The sequence below is a fragment of the Mus caroli genome, chromosome 17 (genome assembly GCF_900094665.2).
Source record: "Mus caroli chromosome 17, CAROLI_EIJ_v1.1, whole genome shotgun sequence".
Taxonomy (NCBI): Eukaryota; Metazoa; Chordata; class Mammalia; order Rodentia; family Muridae; genus Mus; species Mus caroli.
Window position 1 is genome coordinate 19,968,770 of NC_034586.1, and position 14,100 is coordinate 19,982,869.

Below are 14,100 nucleotides of genomic sequence, written 5' to 3' on the forward strand. Positions count from 1 at the left end.
CTGGAACTCACTTTGTAGACCAGGCTGGCCTCGAACTCAGAAATCCGCCTGCCTCTGCCTCCCAAGTGCTGGGATTAAAGGCGTGCGCCACCACCGCCCGGCTCGAACCTATACTTTCAACAGACTAGACATGGGGCATCAGTTAGGGTGTATTCAGTGTTGTATGATCATAGACCCGCTTGCCTACTTCTAATAAAAAAGCCATACCTGGGCCAACCAAGGCCACCAATGCAGCTGCCAAATGGGACCCTGTATTCTTAGCAAGGCCTACCCTGAAGCCCAGTGATTCCCTTTCCTGTATCACTTCTTGCCAGGCCATCCCCAGCCTATTTTCTCTAAATGCGACCCTGACTTTGCCCACATTCAGAGTGACACTCAACCTTGAGATGCTGCCAAATATCTGGGAGGTCCCTGCAGAACCTGCTCAAAGTCCCAGGAAGCCAGTTTCACCCCACCCTGTTCATACTGCCCCTGCAGATTGCCATTATCCCACAGGTCTAGTCCTTGGCCTTTCCGTGAGCAATGTGATCCTGCTGCTGCACGAGGTCACAGCTTCACGCTGTTCACCACCCTGGCTCCAATGACTGGCTGCTCGCCATTCCTCCATAGCCTGAGCTCTACTTGGGAATGAGCACGGTCATTTCAATCTTTGAGAAGTCACACCTCCCCATCTCCCAGGTTCAAGGTAGATAGAGGACGTCAGCACAGGGCTCCAATTTCCCTGCCTCCTTTCTAGCTTCCTCCAGATACAGCCTCTTCCCTCAGACACCCAGGAACACCAGCCAACTGACCTGTAGCCTGCAGGAAATGCCGGACGCACACATCCATGGGGGCTATGCTGCCACCCAGTGTCTTGGTGCCTTGGAAGCAGAGAGCCAGAATTGGAAGAGGGAGTTGCTGTGGGACTGGCAGCCCAGTGGACAAACAGGGCATACCCAAGTCTGCTCCCACTCCAGGGAGGAGCCAAGGGACTATACATATGTGGATACAGGAGTCACTCACCTGCAATGTACGCTATTAGCCCATCTACCTCCACCTCCTGCTGTCCCAGTGTATGGCGGCCATTGCCCAAGCCCAGGGCAGGGACAGCATCAGTGACCAGCACCAGCCCTGGGGGTAGAAGATGGCTCAGGACCTGGCCAGCTGTTATCCTACCTTCCCTACCCTGCCCAGCTACTCACCCTGGGGATGGGCCCGGTGAGCAATGCGCAGAGCTGCGGGGTTGGTGTGTATGCCATCAGCAATCATCCCATAGAAGATGCAGTGGCCTGGGGGCAGCTGGTCACTGGTCAGAAGCCCTACTATGCCTGGGTCACGGTGGTGGAACTGAGCAGGGCAGAGGGAATGACTGAGTGACAACAGGGGCCACTGAATCCCCTTCCTCCCAGGAGTAGGTGTGACACTCACAGGCAACATGGCATTGAAGAGGTGAGTGATGAAGGTGGCTCCACTCTGCACTGCCACTTCTGCAGCCTGCAGGTCAGCCACTGAGTGCCCTGCGTGGGGACCGGAGATCAGTCTCTGCAGCAGCAGCAGAACACTATGAGCAGACACAACCCCGACGAGAGGCCTCTTACCTAGAGACACACGGATGCCTTGGGCTGTCAGTGCCTGAATCACTTCATGGCTCCGGGCTAGTTCAGGGGCAAGTGTCACAATGCAGACGTTGTCCAGGGGCCCATATGTGGCCAACACATCATGAAAAGCATTGGCTTCAAAGGAGCGGAGGTAGGCCTCGGGGTGTGCACCCCGCTTTTCCCGGCTGATGAATGGGCCCTCCAAGTGCACCCCTGAGGGAAGGGGACAGAGGTAGTTCTAGCAGGCACTCCCACCTAGCAGCCCCACCCCAGTCCCTCAAACCTGCCCTCCCTTCCCAACTGGGCATTTTGAAAGGAGTTAACCACTCACCGAGGACCCCTGCCCCATGGGGACCTCCATTCTTCACAGGGATCTGCGGAAGGACCTGGGGGGGACCAGCTGTTAAAGCCCTGTCCCCACAGCCCAGCACCCAGAGGCCACAGCCCAACAAGATCAGATCCTCATCTGACCCAGCCCAGCCCTACTGGCCTTCCCCACAGGAGCTGAAGATGAAGGCCCTCCTCCCCCAGGGCTCAGGTGCAGGAAGACATGACAACCGGGACTACTTGATGACCTACCACAAGGGCCGGAAGGTGCAAGCATTCCCAGGCCACAGAAGCGTAAGGACTGCTCTAAACTGTTCTAGCCTTCAAAGTGGCTTTGGCCAAACAGCTAGAATATAGATGCCAAACTCTTGGGGAAAAAAAAATTACTACAGCCTCCCTAAGCTGCAGAATAAGGAAGCCAGGATCGCGGGATGGGGGAGGGGCACGAGGAAGACAGGTTAGGATGGGGGGTTGGGGAGCAGGAGGAAGACAGGGCAGAAGCAGAGGGCTGGAAGGAACTCAGTGCAGATGGGATAGGGCTTAGCACCGCAGCCCAGCCCACTCTGATCAGGATGGCCACAGCCTTAGGAAAGAGTTAGCAGCACCTACTTGGCCCTTGGGGATGACCCAGTATAGCCATAACCCTCCTTTCAGACCCTCTAGCTACACAAGTCCTCAGGCAAAACAGCGACACCCTCTGTACTGGCTGGTTTTGTGTGTCAACTTGATACAAGATGGATTTATTACAGGGAAAGGAGCTTCAGTTGAGGAAATGCCTCCATGAGATCCAGCTGTAAGGCATTTTTCTCAATTAATGATCAAGGGGGAAGGGCCCCTTGTGTGTAGGACCATCTCTGGGCGGGTAGTCTTGGGTTCTATAAGAGAGCAGGCTGAGCCAGGCATGGTGGTGCACTCCTTTAATCCCAGCACTCGGGAGGCAGAGGCAGGTGGATTTCTGAGTTTGAGGCCAGCCTAGTCTACAGAGTGAGTTCCAGGACAGCCAGGGCTATACAGAGAAACCCTGTCTCGAAAGATAGGAGACACAGCACTGCTTTTAACTCTAGAGAAGCTGGGTGTAGTGGAGTGCATCTGTTGTCCCCATACAGGAGATCATCTGAGCCCAGGAGTTAGAGATCAGTCTACAGTAAAGTGAGACGCTCTCCCAAAATAAAAAGGGTAAAGTGCAGGTCGCTGGATCCGAGTAGTTTGGGGCTTGGAGACGTACTGCACCGGTAGAGCACCTATTTAGCATGTACAAGGCCCCGAGTGCAATCCCTCAGCACCATAGTTTAGGTTTTTTTGTTTTTTTTTTGGTTTTTTGAGACAGGGCTGGCCTCAAACTCAGAAATCCACCTGCCTCTGCCTCCCAAGTGCTGGATTAAAGGTGTGTGCCACCACACTCAGCGAAAGTTTAGTTTATGAGTGCTTGCATATATGTTTGTAAAGCCACGTGCTTGCCTGGTTTCTGTAGAGCCAGAGGGAGTGGCAAATTCCCTGAAACTGGAGTTACAGGCAGTTATGAGCCACATGATATGGGTGTTGGGAACCAAACCTGAGTCCTTTGCAAGAGCAAGTGTTCTTAGCTGTTTGCCAGCCCCAAACACACATTTTCTTACCTTCACCTCTAATCCAAACCGTGGATCAGGAAAACAAAGGTATAGCTAGGAGTGGTGGCACACGCCCTTAATCTCAGCACTCAGAAGGTAGAGACAAGCTGGCCTCTGTGGTTCTAGGGCAGCCTGGTCTGCACAGTGAGTTCCAGGATAGCCAGGGCTACCCAAAGAGACCCTATCTCAAAAACAAACAAACAAACAAACAAACAAACAAACAAACAAACAGAGAATAAAGACAAGGCTAAAAGGATGGCTGAGTGCTTACGAGCATCATGTACTACTCTGAGGCACAGGACTGGATTCAGTTCTCAGTACTCACATACTCACATACAAACCTACATAGAATTAAAAATGATTAATCTTGGGCTGGTGAGATGGCTCAGTGGGTAAGAGCACCCGACTGCTCTTCCGAAGGTCCGAAGTTCAAATCCCAGCAACCACATGGTGGCTCACAACCATCCGTAGTGAGATCTGACTCCCTCTTCTGGAGTGTCTGAAGACAGCTACAGTGTACTTATATATAATAAAAATAAATAGATCTTTAAAAAATGATTTCCACCTTTAAAAAAAATATGATTAATTTTCAAAGAAGCAGCAGCAGCTGCCACCACCAGATGACTTAGTATCTTAAAACCCAAGCAAAGAGCCACGCATGATGAGGCTGAGACAAAGGGCCAGCCTCAACTACAAAAACAATCTGGACTCTCTTGAGACCTTAACTCAAAGCAAATTAAAAAACAAACAAACAAACAAAGCAGGCAAAATGGCTGAGTGGGTAAAACACACTTGCCAACAAGCTATCTCATGACCTGAGTTTAATTCCCAGGATCCAAAAGATGGAAGGAGAGCTAGGATGCCCACAAATTGTCCTGACATCTGCTTGCATACCATGCACTACATGCATGCAGGCCCACATAGGCGCTCGTGCTCACACACACTCACTCATATACTCACACACTCACACTCACTCATACACTCACTCACACACACACACACACAATTTTCTAGAAGAGCACTTTGAAAGGCAAAGTGAGAGCATGCAGCAGAGACGAGGAGATAAACGAGGCTGGAGAGGAAGGGAATGATGAATCAGGGGTAGGCAGGGTGGCAGACATCCTGTCTGAGGTGCCTGACCTTCATCAGCTAACAGATCTGAAGCAGAAAACCATGTGAAGCCATCAGATCTGTCTTCTTGAAACATAGGCTAGAAGAGTAAACCTTAGAGAAAGAGCAGGTGGTTTCAATGAACGGGATCTTGATGAAGATACCCAAGTAGTAGCTGGGCAAGTGAGCAAGCCCCTCAGTGAGAAGGGCCCTGGAGGAATTAGGAGACATAGTAGGGAAGGTGTTTGAGGGTAGGTCTCCTGATGTCTAATGCAATGGGGTATTTCGTTTTTAAACTCAAAGCTGCCCAGTCTCAGCCATCACCTCCTACCTGCTTCCCAAGTGTTTTCTGAGAGTCTGTGAGGTAGCTGGACTACAGTGGGGCACCAGGGTGAAAAACCTTAGGACTATTCCTACTGGGAGAACCGCAGCCTTGCACCTTGCCAGTTGAGCCTGCTGCATGAAGAAAAAACAGCAGTGGAGAAGTAGCATGGGGGCAGGGCTCACAGGAGCAAGGTCTTCCGCCCGCCCGGGAGGACCTGGCACACCTGTAGCTGCTGGAATGTGCCTGGGGGGAAGAGAAGCAGCTTAGCTTAGCAAGGGAATGGTAGAAGGGGGCACATCCTGTCACCCGTCACCTTCATAGACGACTCTGGGTTTTGCCAGAGATCAGCTGGGAGAACCAAGTACCTTTCTGCAATAGGACCATAGGTTGCCCTTGTAACTGTGGAGCACTGTGGGAGAGTTCCAGAAAGACATCCCTTGTTGACATTCAAGGAATGCTTGACATTGTCAACCACCCACTGACTGTTCTCACTCTCCATTCAATGAAACAGACTCAGAAGTAAGGTTGCCTTGAGTCTTCCAAGGGTGGCAAGTCAAGGGGCCAGAGTGACGCCTATGCAGCCAGGGCACAGCCCACACTCAATACCCACAGCTCCCTCCTCTGCTTCTGTGTCTACACACCCAGAAAGGAAGCCACGGGCAACCACACACTCCCTGATCCTGTCCTGGAAGAAAAACTGGCTGCGGCGATTGACAACAGGAACAGAGAAAATCCATTCGAGTATGGATAACAGCATTCATTTACTAAATTCGTCAACTATGTTGTGTAAGAGAATACCACGTTTTTAAAGCAAGAGTTCAGGTCTAAGGAATAAACCCGCAGAGAACACACAAACTCTTCTTGAATGGTGTTGAAGACAGCAACATAAACAAGCTTCGTTAAAACTGGGAAAACTAGCCTGGCGTGGTGGCGCACGCCTTTAATCCCAGCACTCGAGAGGCAGAGGCAGGCGGATTTCTGAGTTCGAGGCCAGCCTGGTCTACAAAGTGAGTTCCAGGACAGCCAGGCCTACACAGAGAAACCCTGTCTCAGAAAAAAAAAGAAGAAAAAAAAAAAAAAAAAAAAAAAAAAAAAAAAAAAAAAAATGGGAAAACTGTGGGATAGCCTTACATGAAAATTGGAACAAAGACAACAGACCTCCTGCTAAGATAGAAGGTGGAAGGGTGAGGACAGAAGCCAGTACACAGCAACAGCAGCTCTTTCTGAAAGGCTTTTTCATGTGAGTCACACAGCATAAGCAGGTTAGGGAGGAAGAGCTAGACAAGAGACAATGGCTGTGGCAGAATTCCAGGCGACCTTAGTTCAGGAGACCCAGAGGCTGCCTACAGGGCGTTGGGAGGGCGTGGCAGATGAGATGGGGACCGGAAACATGAGGACAACCACACTGGCAGTTGCAGAGACCAGGCAGAACCCAACTGAAAGTGAGGCGGATCCCCCTCGGACCCAAGTCCAGGAAGCCCAGATTCGGGTGAAGGAAGTGGTCCTTCGCTCAGGGGTAGAACAGCCTCATCTCCTCACCTTGTGATAAACCTCTGGTGGGGAGGTGACCAGGGTGGGACAGAAGGAGGTGACACCGTGGGACAGGAGCCTCCGGGCCACTAGGGCGACCCCCGAACCCACGTCCTCCGTGGCCTTGGAGAAGTCAACACCAAATCCACCTGTGGCCACAGAAAACAAGGGGGGTAGCACAGTGCTCAGAGCTCCTGCCCTGGGTTCCCTGGCCCGAGCCAGGCCGCACCGTTGATCTGCACATCGATAAAGCCAGGCGCCAGGATGCGGCCTCCGCAGTCCCGCTGCTCATCAGCCATACGCCTCTCCTCAAAAAACAGCTTTTCTGGGTCCAGGATTCGGCCCCCGCGCACCCATAGATCCTCCCTGAGGGCAGAGTAGTAGGCACTTGGATCACCACCAGGCCCTGGAACCAAACCCTAGTTCTATCTCGCACCCAGCTTGTCCCTGCACCCACTATTCTTCTTGGTCCCGGCCACACACCCACGATAGTCCTGCCCTCCACATCCCTGCCCCTTTCAGAGCTTATGCCCTACACTATCCCCATCTCTGCACCCCGCACTGGCGTACCATCAGCTCTATACCCAGCCTAAGCCTGCACCATGCAGCCCAGACCTGAGGAGCGTGCCGCCACGCAGGATGCGGCAGTTGGTGAACTGGAGCACCGGGGCCCCCTCTGCGCACTGCCCGCTACGCATCGTGAGTCGCGCCGAACCCAGCTAGCTTTGGGCGCAAGCCGGCAGTGCCCGAAGCAGCGGTAATCGGAAGCTGGGCCAGATCGCATCACGTGACTCTCAGCTGAAGTGGCTGTCACGTGGCCGCGGTGCTCACGTGATAACGACCACATGATGACAAAGCCCTGCCAGGCCCGCCCACAGAAGCGCCAGAACACGAGCCAGTCACATCCGAGAACTTTTATTGGACACAGCTGGGAGCCAGCTCTGAGCAGTAGCACTCTATCCTCCACCCTGGCTGTTCAGGGCTGGGGGCAGGGTGGCTCCATCCAAGGAGTCTCAGCAACAGGAACCCCACAAGGCAACAGTCTACTAATGATTACTATATAGTTGGGAGACAAGAGCTGCTCCACAGACGCATGAATAGATCAAATCTTTTATAAATAAACATCCAGTGAAGAGAAAAATGACAACTCTAGTTCATTCTTATACACAAGGAGCACTCTAGGGCGATGGGTGGGGTAACCAGAGGCTGACTTTGTCACTGGTCAGGGGCCTGGGTGGGAGATGAGTGGGCCCATATGTCCACAGCACGGAGCAGTAGGGGCAAGGCGGGGGCGACAGACAATGGGCACTAGGACACTGCACATTTACAAGACCAACTACTGAGGGGCAGCTGCCCGTGCATGTGTCAGGCTGTTCGTTCTGGAATGAGGAGGGGTGATCTTTACATCCTATCCTGTGACTGATGGTGGAAAAGGACTACTTTGTGGAGAGGATTAGGGCCACGATGAGACCGTAGAGGCCAAGCACCTCCGCAAAGATGAGGATCAGGATCATGCCCACGAACAGTCGAGGCTGCTGGGCAGTGCCCCGAACGCCAGCATCTCCGACGATGCCAATGGCAAAGCCAGCAGCCAGGCCACTCAGCCCCACACTCAGGCCAGCACCCAGTTGAAGAAAACTCCTGGGGAGAGAAGAGACACAGGTTGTCAGCAATCTGCCTGTCCACAGGTCAATGAAGCACTTCACCTGGGAGGACAGGCCCCATGCTCACCTGTAGAGGGTGATGCCATCAGTCAGGGAGTTAGCGATAAGTACTGCCACCACCAGGCCGTAGATGGCGATGATCCCAGCCATAACCACTGGGATGATGGACTTCATGATCAGCTCTGGCCTCATGACCGACATGGCTGCGATGCCAGTGCCGCTCTTGGCTGTGCCATAGGCGGCTCCCATGGCTGTGGGAGGAGAGAGTAAGTGAGCCCAGAGCAGCTTTTTCCATTCTGCTCCCCAGGTTCCCACCCATTAGAAGAACCAAGGCAGGCAGCCAAGCAAGAGCAGCAGCCACTTCTCTTCCCACTAGCAGAGCCATACCTCCAACCTCCTGCTCTACTTCTGCCTGCAGTACTTCCTGTGGTCATGGGGGCTCTTGTTTGCTGTGAAACCAGACTTTGTTCCCTAGCACTCCCCTTCCCTAGCTTGTGATCTCTGGCAACATAGTCACATGGAAGAGGCGGCTGGGCCAAGGAGAGCCTTGCTCGAGACTCTGGCTATCCCAGTCCCACACCCTAAGCTCCAGGCACTTCCAGCATAAGAGCTACATCCCAGCTGCCCAGAGGCCACTCCAGTGTCAATCAGTCCCTGCCCACAGTGGGGCCTTCAAGCCTTCCCAAACAGGACAACAGAGTTATATCTGTTTCTTCTGGTACTGCTCCCCCACTTCAACCTCTCCAAGAGAGACTGCTACCCTCCCGGACTTTGTTTCCCTCTCCTATCTTCAGGTCTTGAACTCCAATTCTTCTCATTTCTGCCACTTGTCCTCAGACCCTTAAGAAATACTGAGCTACTAATATGGTTGACACTGGAACCTCCAAAATCTTTGCCCAGGGCACCATGGCCATTGTGGGGGAAGTTGTGTATAACCCAATACACAGAAAACAACATGGGCCAGAGGTAAGAGGGATATGAACAGCCCCAGCCCCTCCTCTATATGACTTATGGATCTCACGGAACCACAAGACAGTGACCCAACACAACAACACATTCAGCAAGGAAAGAGAAAAGACCTAGGGGAGCTACGGTGAGGGAGGAGGGTCTACAACAGAGCATAGAAACCATAGAAACTGACCAAGTATATGGGAAGGTGGTAAAGCGAGCAGCAGAGGAAAGCCAAGGGCAAGGTCCTGACAGCACATTTAGACACCATGCACGACAGGACTAGATGAGATCAACTGGAAGAAGCAGACAGACAGACAGCTTGTCTTTTCTACAGCATTCTTAGATGCCCAGACACTGTCCAACAAAGACTTGCATCTTCAATCCCTGAGTCCACTTCAAGAGATATTTCCTGGAACCGTTCTGGTCACAGTACATTTCTTGGGCCCTACTGGAAGCCAAGTCCATGCTGAGCTGTATCACTTAGTACAGAAGGTGTGAGTTCCAAGGGCTCACACTCCTGAGGCATGCTTGAAAACACCAAGAATACAGGTTGCCGTGCAGTACTGTAAAGGTGAGATCTCGACACAACTCTGTACCCCAAAAGGTGATACTCCAAGAAAGGTAAGTGAGTCAGGTCCTTCCCCAAAGTATAGATCATGGAGCTGAGGATGGGTGACAAGAAGATAGAGGATGGAAAACAGGGACACTGTCGGAGATCAGGGCAAAAGGAGGAAAAAAATTAGCCCAGGCCCAGACAGTAGCAGCTGCCCAGAAGAGCAAGCATGATAGGCTGCAGAAGGGAGACCTGCTGAGAATGCTAATGTAATGCAGCCGACGTATGGTCTGGAGGCACTTCCAGGAAATCAACAAATACAGGGAGGAAGTTACAGAAAATACAGAAAAGAAGTAACTGGCAGTTTCATGGAGAACATGATGAAGAAAGAACAGGATATTTGTCATAAGGAAAAAAAGGGAAGTTAGATTGTGAGCATGGAACGGAGGCCTCAAGGATTCGTTAAAGAACAATGGTCTGGAAACTTGGTTAGTTAAGTCCATGGGAGATCAAGGGTCAGTCACTGAGACGAAGCTTGGAATTCTCCCAGCAGCAACATCAGAGGCTAGAAGGATTTCTTTACGTAATGGGAGGACAAGACATTCTACAGAATAGCATGCCTAAAAGGAAAAAAATGAAGTCAGAAGGTAATTCAGCAGGACAAATAAGAGGCTATCCCCACAGGACTGTGAGACAGATGTTGGTGTGAAGGACCAGGCAAGGAAAGCCGAGGTCAGCATCAGTCAGCTTGCAATAGTGCAGACACACCTGTGGCCAGCTTTAGTACATGCAAGGTCTTCATACAAGAGATCCTAGAAGCTGGGTGCAGAAAAAGAACTGTGGAGAAATTTGGAGTTGCAGGAGCCATGGTGACAACCAGAGCATGACACCCACATGGTCAGGGATATTGCTGTGTTCCCTGAGACTCCTCCACTATCTGGGACACAGTCAGGACTCAAGAAAGATTTGCTGTATTAATTTATGAATGAGTGACAAAAATTAATCATAGGTGGCTAAAATAGGGGAACCTATGGACACATTACTAGGGGAGCAAAGAGCAGGAAAACATGCTGGCAGCTTTCTCTAAGGAGACCTCAAGTGTGGGGAGGAGAGTCCTGGTGGGAGAGGAGGGAAGGAGAAGTCCAGGCCACATCTCCCACCACAAATGATCACTTACTCTAATGCTGTGGGTACAGCAGGGCTCTCTCAACAGCACCTGACAGGCCCAGGCAGGGGAGGGAGGTCACCACTGACAGACAACCCTCTACCCCAATCTGCACCCTACAGGTGTTTACAGTCAACAGACACTGTTTGGAGTCCAAACTCACCAAGTACCTGCACAGAGAACCAGCCTCTCCATTTGCCAGGTAGGGTGGGGCAGGGTGAGGTCAGTTAAGCCAAAGACCAGACCTTCCAGGGGAGGCCCAGGCCAGACCAGTCCCCGGGGGCTGTGACTTACCTCCCTCAATCCCACATTCTTGGGTCTGGCCCAAAGCTTTTCTCCCAGGAAGGCCAATTTTCACTAAATTTGACACTGAAGAATTGCCAAGGCCCAACGTCAAAAGCAAGGCGCCATCAAGAACCTTGCTAGGCTTTTCCTTTTCTGGGCACAGAAGCGTCGCCCAGTTCCAGCCCCTCACCCCCCTAGAAGAGGAAGGTCATTCATTCACTCATCCATTCATTAAGTCCAGGGCTGAAGATCAAAGACGTAATCGTGTAAATGCTGGCACTCTAATGCCACCCTCCCACCCACCTCAAAGCCCAGATCCCCAGCAGCCATCCACTAAAGTGCTCCTACCTAGGCCAAACCCACTTCCATAGGCTCTAACCGGAGTCCTTGCAGGTTCCCAGGACCAACCCCTCAGTCCAGTTTTCCTAACCAACCCACACCGATGACTGAACTATTGGGAAACCGAGACAAGCCTCAACCGGAAACACCTGCCTCACCCAGGGTAGAGACCCACCTGACCCCGGGCAGCTGGGCCGCCATAAAAGAAGGGCTTGTGAACCTTAGCGGGGACCCAGGCTTCCTCCAGCCAAGAGGCCAGGGACTCCCGTCCTGGGCCTGCCCCCGCCTACGGACTGGCGCCTTTCAAGATGTGATGTCACACCTGCCTGCAGAATGCGAGAGGGCACAGCATCGCGCGCTGCCCCCCGCGCCCCCCACCCCACCCTCATTCCTCCTTCCCCGGACTAAGATGGCAGCCACACTGCCGCCCCACCCCCACAGAAGCGAGGCACCACAGGGGGCGGGCTGATAAGACCCGCAGCCGGATCAAGCCCCGTGCTCCACAAATTCATCAGTCCCCACCGCCCCCCTAAACCTGCGCCCGTAAGGCCCGACACCCACATAGCTGGGAATGACGTCAGAGTGACGTCACGCCCAACCCCCAGTGAGCAGCGGTCTAGAGTCCCGCATCGCTTCGGCATCCCCTGCTCCTCCTGCAGCGATGCTCACCGCTGAAGACCATGGCGGACGAGGCGCCCATGACACCGAAAAACGAAGAATATTCGGGGTTGTTCTTGATGTCAGCCATGTCTGCAAGCAGGGAAAGGACAAGCTCAGCGGGCGGCGGCGGGCTAGGACAACGGGACAGCGAGCGAGGAGGCAAGCGAAGATCGTCGAGGCAGCGGATGGGAAGGCGACCCCGCCAGTCAGGCGCTGCGCTCTAAATACCAGCACCGCAGAGCAAGATGGCGGCCGCGCTCGCGTCACATGATCTGGTCCCCGCCCCCACGGGCTGTACCACTTTGCGCCGGTGGGGGAGCGAGGCTCCAGGCTCGCCGGCAGCCCTTGGACAATTTATGGGCCCTGGCACCAGCCCTCGGGGCCCGGGGCCCAACGCTCAGCCTTGCCTGGGTCTTCGCTGGCCCGCGGCTCCACGCAGTCGTCTTCTCGAACCCTACGGGTTTTGGGATCATCGGTGCCCCGGGGCGGGGCCGTAGCGCTCATATTAGCATACAGGGTGGAGCGAACGCTAGCCCGCCTTCACTGCGGCTGCGCAGAGCTCACCGGTGTTCGAGTACCCGTGTTCGTTTTCCCTGTGTTCCCTGCTCACGGACCTCAGGCACTCCTGCTGCATAAAGACTCAGGTTAAAGTAGTGACATCTAGCAGCACTACAGAACCTATAACAGAAGAAATCCCTCGTGTTGGGCTTCGCTGTCTCCGTCAACCCCCAGGAATACCACGCCCCATCTCGCAGGGCTTTAAAGTGCAAAAACCCTAGGTGTTCTGTAGTCACCTTCTTCCATACCTAGGCTCCTGCAGATTCAGGGCCACCATATTCCCTTTAATTCCGGTGGTGGTTGTGGGTCCCTCACCTGACCCCCTCTTGTATAGATGTCTGCCCACAAAGACGTAGGCATGACTTTTTCTATTTATTTTTCTACTTTATTTTTGAAACGGGGTTTCATTGTGAAGTTCTGGTTACGCTGGAATTTGCCATGTAGACCAGTTCCGTCTTGTCTGCCTCTAGAGTGCTGGGGGTTAAAGGCACCCTGCTTGATGGCCTTTCAGCATTGACACCTGTGAAAGGTAACCCAGATTTCTGAAAGTCTCAGAAAGACCTGATTGTCCTTCTAGCACCCATGCAAAGCCTATCTGTGCAAGGCCTCCTTTCTAGACCACTGATGGAGGACTGGTTTCCCTAACAATGGAGTGGCTAAGGCTACCTCTGTCCTCCCGATACCCTTGTAGCAGCTTACTCACCCCAGCTGCCTGCCTTCCTTCTACCTATCAACTCAGGCTGCCTAGTTTCCTTTACCCTTCCCTCCTGAGCAGCCACAACCTAGCCCTAGACCTCCCTTGAAACTCAAGGTCATATTCTAAGACCAGTGGGTTCTCCAAGTGGTCTCAATGCTAATACCTCACCTTCTCCATGCAGGCAACAGAGACACCTTCCCATCCTGCTACATTCTCAGTCCCACATTTCACAGCAGAAAACTCCCTGTGTCCCCTTCCCACCTTGGCTGAACCCAGTCTAGCACACTTTAAACTGGCCGGTGGAAGAGCCTTTGTGTGCCTCGTGTCAGAGAGGACGTTACTGAGAGCAGCTTTAGCCCTTCCTCCACCCGTCTCTTGCTCCATTCTGACTTTTGAAAAGAGGAATCATCACTCTTGCCCCCACGCCTTCACCCTGTCTCTCTCCAGCTCCTTGCCCTTGCCAAGGTCACACTTCCCTTCTAAGCCAGCACACAGGGCCTCCCTCGGTACTGCTATCTCCCGTGCTTCCTCCCTCTCCGCCTCGCTTTCTCCTGGGTGCCTAGAGCCTGAAGAAGTCAGAAGAGCTCGTCAATTTCCCTAGAGCTAGAGTTAGTGATGGCTGTGAGATGCCAGGTAGGTGCTGGGAATTGGACAGAAGTCCTCTACAAGAGCTTTAGTCCCCATGGTTTTGTTTTTTGTTTGTTTGGTTGGTTTGGTTTGGTTTTTTTTAGTTTTTCGAGACAGGGTTTCTC

At 52.9% G+C, this 14,100-nt stretch overlaps 2 protein-coding genes across 3 annotated transcripts in view; both read right to left on the reverse strand.

Moving 5' to 3' along the window:
• Amdhd2 (amidohydrolase domain containing 2) overlaps positions 1-7,269 on the reverse strand; it is an 8,415-nt gene extending 1,146 nt beyond the window's left edge. Inside the window, exons 1-9 of one of the 2 annotated variants that reach the window (XM_021186266.2) lie at positions 7,092-7,269; positions 6,706-6,842; positions 6,486-6,625; positions 1,909-1,963; positions 1,578-1,790; positions 1,408-1,496; positions 1,182-1,326; positions 1,003-1,110; positions 792-860 (exon numbers count right to left, since the gene is read on the reverse strand). In XM_021186266.2, the coding sequence (XP_021041925.1) occupies positions 792-860; positions 1,003-1,110; positions 1,182-1,326; positions 1,408-1,496; positions 1,578-1,790; positions 1,909-1,963; positions 6,486-6,625; positions 6,706-6,842; positions 7,092-7,174 (1,039 nt within the window). In that variant the 5' untranslated portion in view covers positions 7,175-7,269. Of the gene's footprint in view, positions 1-791; positions 861-1,002; positions 1,111-1,181; positions 1,327-1,407; positions 1,497-1,577; positions 1,791-1,908; positions 1,964-6,485; positions 6,626-6,705; positions 6,843-7,046 lie in introns of both variants that reach the window. The other variant, XM_021186267.2, reaches the window with a different exon arrangement.
• Positions 7,270-7,375: 106 nt separating this feature from the next.
• On the reverse strand, positions 7,376-12,581 carry Atp6v0c (ATPase H+ transporting V0 subunit c). Its single transcript, XM_021186288.2, has 4 exons — positions 12,392-12,581; positions 12,103-12,183; positions 8,208-8,391; positions 7,376-8,117 (listed from the first exon to the last, which is right to left on the reverse strand). The coding sequence occupies exons 1-4, from the start codon at positions 12,564-12,566 to the stop codon at positions 7,913-7,915; spliced, it is 645 nt and encodes a 214-aa protein (XP_021041947.2). The 5' UTR covers positions 12,567-12,581; the 3' UTR covers positions 7,376-7,912.
• Positions 12,582-14,100: the final 1,519 nt, after the last annotated feature.